Below are 11,595 nucleotides of genomic sequence, written 5' to 3' on the forward strand. Positions count from 1 at the left end.
GCCTTTAAATCTAAGTGAAAGCAGGACTGCCTCCAAGCTAATCTCCCTTACTGCTTGCAAAAAAGAAGTCAGTGGTCTCAAAGGCAGCTGCCCTTCTCTCCTGCACCAGGCTCAAACCAAGCAAATACACAACGGGGCAAATAAAGTTCTGTGCACCTCTCCATCATTAACTCCCAGCAGGCTTTCAAGGCAATCAGGAAGTTCCTCCAAAACACAATTTGCAAAAATAACATATGGAAAGTTTACACAGCATGGCTTTAGGAAAAAAGCAAGTGCTTTTAACTCAAGATGACAGCTAACAGCACCAAGAAGGCAGCGTCAGTGCACGCCCCCTTGCTGAAACAGAGGTGTAGATGTCTGTCTCCAGCCAGGCTGGGCAGCGGGCTCCTCCTTACTAACTGCGTAATACTCATTAGGCACTAAATTCGCTGTTCATGAAGAAATACCTTATTGGCGACATCCAGTTGCTCGACTTTGCCCTGTAACTCTGTAGCACGCAAATCAGACACGTGCTCCCCTGCTGCAGGGTCACCTGGAGTTGGCTGCTGATGTTCATCTTGCAGATTCTGGAAAGAAGGAGAGAAACGGTTCAAACCTTGCACTGGTCTCTATTCAGTTGCCAACCCTCTCGCAGACCTTACGCTACAGGCTTAAAGAAGCACCGCTAGGTTTTTCTAACTGCCTCCTAAACATCATGCTGCCTATGCCCCCCTCCACCTGGGTGGCAGGTCAGTACCTGGCTGCTCTCTGCCAGAAGCTCTCCTGCTGCCCTGAGGCTCTGCTTTGGCTGCCTGTCTCTCCACGCTCTCCTGGGGTCTCCAGGCTGACGACGGATCTGCTCCTCACACCCAAGCCACGTCCTTGAAACCTCCCTCCTACATGCCCTGCTGGCAGCTTCGGCTGAACTGGACTCTTTTTCTTCCCATATTCTGGGGAACTCTTTATCAAGCCCATAACCTTCAATCCCTCAGTCCTGCAACTGTCAGCCTGAGTGACCCAGAGAGTGTTACCCCCTGCTCTAATTTCCTTCACTTGTGGCTCTCTGGGCTCTCCTTCACAGCTTTCCATGCTCCAGCACCCTCGCTTTGTACAATTCCCGTCAGCTCCACAAATCAAATTCAATGTCACAGCTGAGATTTTATTCATGGGAGGCATCCATCTACTGAGAATGGAAATAGCCGACTGTCTCCCGATGCGTGGCCTGCCAGACTCTGCTGTCTAAACAAACACTAAGTGCTTGTCATCCCTTCTTGCTATTTTGCCACCTCCTGACCAGCAATCTGTACACTCCCTGGAGCAGCAATCACATCCAGCCACCCACCCCAGCCCTCACAGGATACATTAAGCATTCCTGAGTACCTTCAGCCATACAAGATTGATCATATTGGTGTCTGTTGTAAGCAGGATGGAAACGAAGGCCCTGATAAACAGCGGGGCGTAACACAGGGGATATGAGAACAAGTCAGAGCCTTTTCAGAAACCGCGCAGGAGCATCAGCTCCAGACAACACAGCACCCAGGAGAACAACAGCTGACTCCGATTAGCCCTGTCATGTTGAATCCTCGTCTTGCATGCCCACAGAAACAGAGTCTCTGGGAAGGCAAATGGCGCAAAGGAACCCTCCCAGGCCTAAGAACTGCCTCTCATGGTCTGAAAAGAAATACTATGGCATTTGAGTTCCACATCCTCCTGCCCTACCCTCTGCACTCTTCTTTCCTCTACTTCCCCTTCCCCATCCTTTTTTCCTCCTCCTTTTATTCACGCAGATTTCCACTGTCTCATCCTCCAGTCCATCACTGGAACCGCACCCTTATGCCACAGCACATTAAACAGAACCCCCGTCTGTTCCTACAGCACCAAGCTGCCTGCATAGTCTTTCCCATACTGCAAAACTCCTAATTACGATACTTTCCTGTTAATCACTGTTTCCCTGTATACTGATATCTTTAAAGATTTTAGTGAAAGCCTAACCAGCCACTGCAAGTAGTTTCAGCTTTGCCCAGCCAGAAGGCTTCAGATCAGACAGGGAGAGCTGCTAGAATCTCTCACACGATAACCATTTTGCGAGTAAGGCTGATGAAAAGAAAACATAAAGGGAAAAGAAAACCCTCTCCTTGCAATCTGCACATTCCAAAGCAAAATAAACAAAATTCCTGTCAACAGCAAAGAGACGGGAGGAAAAAAGCACACCGGCTCCAGAGTCCAAAGTCCCTAAGCCCAAGCTGCCTCCTCCTCTGTGCCTCACTGCAGTCACGTCACATGAAGAGGAGTATGGCTCCCCAGAGTCCCAGAGTTTTTACCTACATCAATATTTTGCTGGAAAAAACTCTCCTCACCGCCCTCTCTTCAACACAGCTCCAACAACGTCAATTCACATTAGCCTAGACTGAGTTCTACTTCAAAGAAAGAATAATAATAATCAATGCATTGCCTACACTTGCCAAGCTCACATCTGCCCAAAACAGGAGGTAAAACACAGGCTGGCTGTCAGCACAGCAGTGCTTCCCTCACTGCCGGCATGGCTCAAGGCAGCTGTAAGAGTGTGCTCGACTAAGGCTTGGTTTGGTGGTGTTTTCTGGGGGGTACTGGTGGTGAAGAGGAAAAGTTGTTGCTGCAAGAAAACGCACAAGACGACAATACCTAAGAGATCACATGCCCCAGACGTTAGATTGCTTGCAGTCGTTACAACTCATGGCAGTGAATTTAAAGGAGACCTGCGCTTTCCCTAAAGCGATAAGAAAACTGTGGTCCCATATATTCCTTTCATGTTTCCAGACAGGCATTCAAGCATACAAATCACTGGAGAGCAGCACCTGGCTTCTAGAAAGAGTAATGTTTATACAGAAACAGAAAAGAAAAAAAAAAAAAAATCATTTACACAAGAACCATTTAGCTGACTAGCAGCATCTGACTTTCCACTAAAACCATCCGAACACTCAAGCGCTTTCCCCTTCTGCCAAACCCAGCGCTGAGGTCACCAGTTGCTGATGGGTAGTTGCGATGGCAAGAAATGGGAAGTAAAGAATTCAGCAGGATGAATTCCCTGCCAGGACTGCTGTACTGCAGAGGCCAGAGTTCAAAGAAACTCCTCTAAGCAATTGCACGATACAAGGATGGCAAGGCATGACACAAAGCCAAGCTACTCATGTGTCACACTGATCACTGTCTGCTCTGTTAAGAGAGACTCTATTTTCATGCTGAAAATACGTCCCTAGGAGCAAAAATGAGCAGCAATTGACAGAATACAGCAGCAGCATCTATGTCCTGCTTCACATCTTCAATCGCAGGCTACAAACGCAAGGCCTTAGTGCACCGCGTGAAAATTAATGTTGCTGTTTTCCATTCCTCCGTAATGTCATTTCTCGAGCAGACTATTATGAAAGGAGCGCACAGCTCTGGAAAACACCCGAGCAGATGGGAGAGTAAGCAGCACTCACCGAATAGGCAGTGAGGCTCGGTACAGCTACAGCTGCCATAGTAATAAACAAGCATTTTTTCTACTCCCTGAGGCTACCTAGAGTATTAGGCAGCACTAAGGCTGCTAATGTGAATGCAATTAGGCTGACATGGATATTCCTGAATTAAAGCTGACTGAGACCTTCATTAAGGGAAGTGACAGAGGAGTTAACAAGTTCAGCTTTTTGACTGCATACTAATGAAGATTTTATTAAAGCCAGCAGAGCAGAGACAATCCAGCACTACAAAAATCTAAGCAGGACTAAAATCTAAGCAGATAACAGTACCAAGGCATCTTGTGAAAGCAAGAGAGCTCACCGCCTCTCAGCAATAACTGCCATTAATTGACGAATCTTTTTAAAGGATCAAAAAAATAAAACCAATTATCTAGAATACCAGCCCTAAAGTAATCCACTAGCACAAATCCACCTGCAAAGAGAACACCTTCTCCTTAGGGCAGACACCACAGATCACTGCACAGACCTGCCTGTTGGGCTGGTTTGAGGCAAGGCTCTGAAGACAGACATGCCTGACACTGTGCCATTACCAAGGCACAAAGAAAAAACGTTTGCGGGAAAACACATGCCCAGCAGCTTAAAACGCTCCCTTTAGTTGTGGGTAAAATCCAAATCAACTGTTTAAAGAGACAGCTGAAGTGAAACTGGCATTTTCTCAGCAGAAAATGAGAAAGCATGCAAAGACCTCAGACCCAGCCAGAACCCTGCATTCACAGGGAGATATGACTGACGGAAAGATTAATTTCCCAGAAAACAACAAGGAACCATATCACAGGAGAGCGACAGGGAGAGGGACCGCACCTAAAAAGGACTGAGCTGCCTATTCTTAGCCCGTGGTTCAGTGACACGTGGCTATCCGTATTATCTCAACGCGGAGGAATTCCTAATGGACTCAGAGTCGAGCTGCAGGGACGCTGCTCAATTGAAAGGCTACACAATGACCTCTACCTGTACCCGAAGCGGCATATAATCCTCACAGAGATCGTCCCACAGCTCTTGCAGGTCAGAGATCTCCAAGGAAAGACCCAAATGGGCTCTGGAAAGAGATTTCCTGTCTGCATTCAGGAAACCAGAACCAGCATACACTAAGCCAGCAGGAGCACTTCCATCTGCCAAGTCACGGCTGGGTTTGGGAGGTGGCAAGCTGGATTTCACAGGAATAGGTAGTCTGCTGCCTCTGGGACTATGAATGGGTTTGTAGTCTAAAGCCTTGATCAAGCTGAGGGCCAACTCCAGCCTATTCCCACTCAGCGAAGAGTTCGGGGTCATGCGGTCCTCTGCAAAATCGTCACATTTCCCGCTCCCTTTCACCCCCTTATCTGCATCTTCGTCTTTCTGCTGCGGAGGGCTAGCCTCCACAGTTGTGTCCAGCGACTCAATGGAGGACGCAGGCGTGCCTTCCTCCATGCTCTCCCCATCCACTGGCCCTCTGGCACCAGATGACTCTGCAGTGTCACACACAGATGATTCTTCATTGCCCATGCTTGCTGACCACCGGCTGGACGGCCCGCAGGAGATACTTCTGGCCACCTTCCGCGGCACTTTGCAAATCGCTTCATAGTCAGCATCGGCCACTCGCAGCGTGGCACAGCCACGGCAGCGCCGCGGGCGGTTACTCGCTCCCTCTGAAGCGTGGCAGCTGTGTGGTTCCAGGCTGTGCTCTTCATGATCCGTCCAGCATTCGTACCCAGAATAAGCAAAGTCCTCCTGAAGGAGGGCAGCATACCGAACATCGGGCAGGTTAGAAAGGTCCACGGTCCCATCCCCAGTTCTGTCATCTGGGCCAGAGTCATCATTGTTCCTCCGGTACATGCTTGCAATGCAGAACTTGAGGCGGTCCTTCTCCAGCAGCAGCTTCTGCAGGCGCTCGATGGAGAGGGCTTCGATGCGGGCGATGACCGTGTCGAACCTGTAGATGCGGTCCAGCATGAAGGCACACTTGCTGCAAGCGAACTCGGCTTTGCCATCCCGGCACAGCTCCCTGCCCAGGACGTGGGAGAGCAGCACCTGCAGGTTGAGCTTGGCCGTGGTGTGGAAGATCCATCGCCGCTGGTTGCCGCACAGCTCCCGGGCGCAAATCCGGCAGGTTTCCTTCATCTTCCCTCCTGACCAGCACCCCCAACTACTCCTGGGGGTTCTCAGGAGACCTTCCCCAGGCCTCCACCGCTCCCTCAGCGCATCGCCCAGGCCACGAGCCCCTAACACACCTCACCCCAGCTCCCCCCGCCTGGGGTCACACCCTGGGACTCCCAGGGACTCCTCGCACTGCAGGAACTTGCCCTTCTACAACACCCCCAGCCCAGCCCAGCCCCTCTCCGGGGATGCCCCCTCTCCTTCCTCACGGCCCCCCTCAGCCCAGGGCTCCCCCTGCTCCTCACGGGCCCCCTCGCCTCGGCCAGGCCCCTCACCCCGGATTTTGCCCCGCTCCTCGCGGGCCCCCCTTACCGCGACCTGCCCCCTCGCCCCGGGGCTCCCCCCCCGTCTCCTCGCAGCCCCCCTCGTCCCGGCCCTACGGCCCCCGCCACTCCCGCTCCCGCCTCCGCCTCGCCGACGATGCTCCTGCCACGGCGGCGGCGCCCGGCTTGTGGCTCAGATTTCAAGATGGCGGCGGGCGGCAGCTCCGCGCGTGCGCGGCGGCCGCGGCGCCTGCCGGGATTTGTAGTCGCCCCGGCCAGGCGGGCCCGCATGCGCAGTAGCCTTCCTCCCCCCCGCCCCCCCGCCCCAGCACCCGTCGGGTGGGCCCAGCGCCGGGGTTGCCCCACGTCGCGGCCCCACGGCCGGCGCCAGCCCCGAGGCCGGGGCCCTGCCCCGCACCCCCGGCCGGGTCGTGCCGTCCCGGAGCTCCCGCGGCCGGCGGGGATGGCCGTGACCCCTGGGGGCCCTGGCTCCCCCCCCCGCCCCGGGCGCGCTGCTGCCGTCGGGTGTGTTCACACCCGGGTTTTACCCTGCGGGCGGGCTGCCCTGCCCCGGGCGCGCTCGAGGGCCGGGCTGCTGCCGCCTCGTGGCCGCGGGGAGGCCGGGGCAGGCGGCGAAGCAGCCCCCGAAGGGGACGGGGGCAGTAAGGGGGAGCCCGCCGCCCTGCCGGCCCACCCACCTGCGCCTGGGCGGCCGCCGGCCCCTCCGGCCGCCGCCGCGGGTCGCGCCGCTCGGCCGACAGCAGCTCCACGAGCTGGTTGCTGGCCGCCAGCTCCCGGCTCAGCTCCTCGATCCTCCTGCGAGGGAAGGCAACGGCGGGGCAGGCTCAGGCGCGAGGCCGGCCCCGCGCAGCGCCGGGGTGCCGGGGGGCACGGGCTGGCCACGCAGGGTGGGGGGGCCTGGGCCACCTACCTGTCCTTGTGGGCCAGAGCGCTGCTGTCAGCCGCTTGCCCGCTTTCCTCCTTCCTCCTCGCCGCCTCCTTCAGCTTCGCGGCCAGCTCCTGGCACCGCTCCGTCTCGGCTTTGGCCAGCGCCGTGGCCTTCTCCGCCTCGCTCCTGGCCAGCCTAGCTTCCTGCAGGGTAGCGGGAAGTGAGGCCGGAGGGACCGCGGCTCCCCTGCCCCGCCGCTGGGACGTCCCCGGTCCCCTCCCAGCCCTCGTCGTCCTCCGACGAGGGGGTGCCGGCGGCCAGCCGCGCGCCCGGCCGTCCGGCGCTCACCTCCTGCAGGAGCTGGATCTTGTTCTCCAGGAGCTCGTAGACGTGCTCCGACTCCCGCTGCCTCTCCTCGTACTGCTGCCGGAGCGCTGCCTCGCTGCGGTTCGTCTGGTTCTCCGCGGCCACCCTGCAAGGCACGGCATGGCACGGCATGGCCCCCGCTGTGCCAGGGGCTCCCCAGCCCCGCACCGTCCCTTCTCTGGGAGAGGGACGGGAGACCTCGGGAAGGGACCTGCACCGCGGGGACCGGTCAAGCGGGACCCAGCATGGGGTTCATGCAAAGCCCTGGGCCCTGCATGCCCGTCCCCACCAGCCAGGGCTCTGCTCTTCCCGCGGGGCACACCAGGCTTGCAAAAGCCCCAACCCCAAACCGCCTGGGATGGGAGAGCCGAGCCGCCCCAGCTGCTCCAGCATCTCCAGCCTGCCCACCCCTACCCCAGCCCGCCAGTGGGCACCGGCTGCTTTTCTTGCAAGAGCACCCAGGCATGGTGTATTTTAAACCCGGAAAGCTACAGTCCTGGGACACTGACTCATCTGGCGTCGTTAGGTCCCGCTTGGAGCTTAGGCAGCACGTGGCATGTTTTGCAACACCAAAGCTGTCTCTGCACCTCTCCAAAAGGAGGGAAATGCCCCCAGCCGCCCGGTGCCCAGCAGAGCCCTGCTGTGCGGACAGCGAGGTACCTGCGCCGCGGCCCCCGGAGCGCAGCGCTCGCCCTCCCTCAGCAAACAGGTGCTGCCCTTTATTTTTGGCTCGCCAACAGCCGTGCCGGGTTACGCTGCAGCGGGCATGTAAGAGGAGCCCCGCGGGCCGCCCTGCCCTCCCAGCAGGACACATGGCCCCTTTGCCAATCCCCACCGCTGCCCGCAGCCCTGGCTCGCTCTGGGGACTGACCGCCCAGCGCCACGACACCTGGTGTCCCTAGTGCCCATCTGCAAGCGCCACCGGCGCTGCGGACCCCGCACGTCCCCGCGCGAGCCTCGGCCAGCCCCACCTACCATGTCTTATCCAGGGCCTGCTGCTTCTCCTGGAGCTCCCGTTTCAGGCTCTCCACCTCCACCTTCAGCTCGATGTTCTGCAGGGGAGGCCGGGGGCGGTGAGCATGGCACCGGGGTGCTCTGCAGGGCAGCCCCACGCCGCGCCGGGGACCCAGGAGCCGCTGCCCTGGCCCGCAGCGCCGCGGGGAGGGTGGGAGCCGCCGCGGCTGCTCCGGCTTTTCGGGCTGTTGCTCCAGCTGGCTCTGGCTGCTGGCGCCGCGCCGCCGAGCCCGGCGGCGCGGGTGCTATTTTAGCCTGCCCCGCGCAGCTTTGGCAGGCGCCGGGACGGGATGTACCCGCTCCAGCTGTCTGCCCGTACCCGGCGCCCAGCCCCGGCGCCCGCCTGCCCCGCGCCCCTCCGCAGCCCTGCGGCTACGGAGAGGGCAACTGTGCCCTCGGCCACACGCCCCCCCCCCGCCACTGCCGGACGGCTCTCCTAGCACCTGGGGTTATTTATCAGCTCGGCTCCCTGCTGCCCGCGGCACAGGCCGGCAGCCCCATTTCGGCGCCGCCGCGCTTCTCCTCCCCGAGCCAGGGAGCGTTCGAGAAGCCCAGGCGGCCAGAGGGCCCGGGAGGCCCGTGCTCGGCGCCGGCACGGGGCAACCGGCCCAGCCCCAACGTCAGTGCCTTCCCCACGGGAGCTACAGCAGGAGCCGACAGGGCGTTTCGCTGCCGGCGGGTCCGCGTCTGGCTTTCCCATCGCTCTTCCCTCTCCGGTCAAAGAAAGCAAGGGGGCTGTGGAAGTCCCACGAGACGGCTCACAGCACCCCAAAGCAGGACGTGAGACGCCCACCGCCGGCATGCTCGCTCCCCGCTTCCCGTCCACACCCCGGCTCTGCCGCTGCACCCCGACGCCCTCCCCGGCGCCCCGACCCGCTCCGGCACCCCGTGCCCCTCCCGGCACAGGGACAACCCGCCGTGCCCGCCGGCCCGCTCACCCGCCGGTACACCTCGTCCCGGCTGCCCTCGCCCTTCTGCTGCACGCGCTCCTCCAGGAAATAGATGCGCAGCTTGAGGCTGAAATTCTCCTTTTTCAGGTCGTTGAGGTGCTGCGAGAGCGTGCGGTAGCCGTTAGCCATGGCGGGCGCTCCATGGGGGGGGGCATCCCCGCCCGCCCCCCTCGCCCGGCGCCCCCGGCCCGGCCCGGCGGGACGAGGCTCTGGGGACGCGGCCGCCCGGCGCCCGCCCTGCCTGCTCCCAGCTCCCAGCTCCCGCCGGGTGGCCGCAGCCGCCCCGCCGCTTCCCTTTTTTTTTTTCCCCCCCTCTCTCTCCGGGAGCTATTTGAGGAATCCCTGGCGGAGAGGGGACAGGCGAGCGGTGAAACCCGAGCCCCCCGGGGCGGCCCCCCCCCCCCAACCCGGGCGCGCGGCAGCCGGCGGCGGGAGGGAGCGCGGCCGTCCCCTCCCCGGCCCCCCCGGGGGTCCCCGGCCACCCCGCGGCGAGGAAGGGAGCGGGAGGGGAGCCGCCCTCGCCTCCTGGGCGGCGGGGACGAGCCGGGCGGCACGCGGCTGACCTGCTCGAAGTCCCGCAGCGAAGTCTGCGTCTGCGCGGGGGGGCCCGTCGCCAGGTCGCGGAGGAGAGAGCTGTGCGCCGAGGGGCCGCGCGGCGGGCCGGGGCCGAGCGGGGGGCCAGCGGCCGGCGGCGGCTCGGCGGCCTCGTCGCGCTCGCCCGCGGCCCCCGGCGGGGCATCGCCCGGGGACGCTGGCGGGGAGCGAGGCGGGCGGCCGTCAGAGGAGCCGCTGCACGCGCCGCCCCCCCCCCGCCGCCCTGCTCCGGGGTGTGCGCCGGCGGGGACGCGGGCTTTTGGGGCGCCCGCCCCTCGCTCGCCCTCCGCGGGGCAGGGCGACGGCGGGCGCGGGGACGGGGGGGGAGGCTGGCGGGGCGCCCCTTACCCGCCATGCGGCTGGCTCCGGGCGGCGCGGCCGGCCGCTCGCCGCTGCAGGGGTCCCTGCGGAGAGAGAGAGGAGCGCAGGGCCCGCGGTCGGGCAGGGGGCGCGCGGCCGGGCACCCGTGGGTGCCACCGGGGCTGCGCGAGCCGGTGGTGGGCGCAGGGCCGCGCGTGCGTGCCTGCAGCCCCCGGAGGCGTGCGCTCTCAGCGCGGCGCCACGAGGCCCTCGGGGCCGCGCAGACGGCGGAGCCCCCCCCCTCGGAAGCACTTTAGCCCCATTAGCAGCCCTGACCCCCCCGCCCCCTGCAGCGGGGCCACCTGAGCTCCGGCAATGAAATCCCCCCCTGGGGCGGGGGGTCACGGCGGGGCACGGGGGGCTTTCCGCGCCCCAGCCCTGCGCCTAGACACCCGGCTCATTTTCCCTTCCCCGCTCCGTCTTCCACCAGCGCGTCCCGAGCAGGTTTCCAGCTTTGAGTCACGGAGGTGCAGAGACCGAGGACACTCATCACACTGTTCTGCCCCTTCCCCCAGGGCAGCCACGGCCCTCGGCCCAGCAAGCGCCGGCCAGCGCTCGGCCCCCCGCCTGCCCGCCCGGCAGCAGGCTCCTCTCCCAAAACCTCCTTTGCCAGCAAGCACAAAACGCCTAAAGCGCCGCTCATCCGCGCTGCTCTCCTCGCCGCTATCACGGCTCGCCAGCGTCTAACTGCAACCGCAGTCAGGTTTATTTTCAGAAACAAGAGAAGTGAGTCATTTCAAGATTAAAGAAAAAAATAAATCAGATTTTTTTTTCCCCCCCCCCGTCTAATCCCGAAGCGGCAGCTTTTCGGTCAGGCAGCGGGCGCAGCCAGGCCTCCGCTCCCGGCGCCCAGGGGCAGCGCCAGCCGGCTCCCGGCGCCGCAGACCCACGCCGGATGCCAGGGGCCGGCGTCCCCCGCCGTGCCGGGGCCTCGCGGTGCAGGGGATGACGGTGCCGCAGGCCTGGGAGGGGCAGGGGCAGGCCCCCCGGCCCCCCGGCCCCCGCCGCACCAGCCTGCCACGCAGGGAAACCAAAGCCCCACGGCATTAAAGAGAGCAGCACCGCGCCAGCCAGGGCCTGCTGGCCGAGCGGGCACGACCCCGGGGCGCGCACCCGGAGGCTCGATATCCGAGGACGTGCAATACACGGAGGCATGATCGCCAAAGGCAGGGTGTCTACGGTGGCACGACATCCACAGGTGCAATACTCGGGGAGGTGCGATACCCAGAGGCGTGATACCCAAGGAGGCACAATACCCACAGGCACGATACCCGCAGAGACACGATACCCGCGGAGGCGTGATACCCAGAAGCACAATATCCAGAAGCACGATATCCAGAAACACGATACCCGGAAGCACGATATCCAGAAGCGCGATACCCAAGGAGGCACGATATCCACAGGCGTGATATCCACACGCACAATGCCCGAGGACGCGTGATACCCACATGCACAACACCCGGAGGCACGACACCCAAAGGCACGATACCGGAATAGGTGCAACACCCAGAGGCGCCATAGCCGAACAGGAAGGTGGCCACGCCGTGCCGGGC

General features: G+C 61.7%; 1 protein-coding gene across 5 annotated transcripts in view; it reads right to left on the reverse strand.

Annotated features, from left to right (window-relative positions):
• PDE4DIP (phosphodiesterase 4D interacting protein) overlaps nt 1–10,052 on the reverse strand; it is a 31,327-nt gene extending 21,275 nt beyond the window's left edge. For 2 of the 5 annotated variants that reach the window (XM_068951969.1, XM_068951968.1), the window contains exons 1-2: nt 4,422–5,795; nt 447–566 (exon numbers count right to left, since the gene is read on the reverse strand). In XM_068951969.1, the coding sequence (XP_068808070.1) occupies nt 447–566; nt 4,422–5,570 (1,269 nt within the window). In that variant the 5' untranslated portion in view covers nt 5,571–5,795. Of the gene's footprint in view, nt 1–446; nt 567–1,359; nt 2,450–4,421; nt 5,796–6,567; nt 6,686–6,800; nt 6,962–7,106; nt 7,231–8,099; nt 8,177–9,076; nt 9,188–9,651; nt 9,840–10,030 lie in introns of those variants that run through there. The other 3 variants (XM_068951971.1, XM_068951970.1, XM_068951972.1) reach the window with 3 other exon arrangements.
• Nucleotides 10,053–11,595: the final 1,543 nt, after the last annotated feature.

This window comes from Struthio camelus, chromosome 8 (genome assembly GCF_040807025.1).
Source record: "Struthio camelus isolate bStrCam1 chromosome 8, bStrCam1.hap1, whole genome shotgun sequence".
Lineage (NCBI taxonomy): Eukaryota > Metazoa > Chordata > Aves > Struthioniformes > Struthionidae > Struthio > Struthio camelus.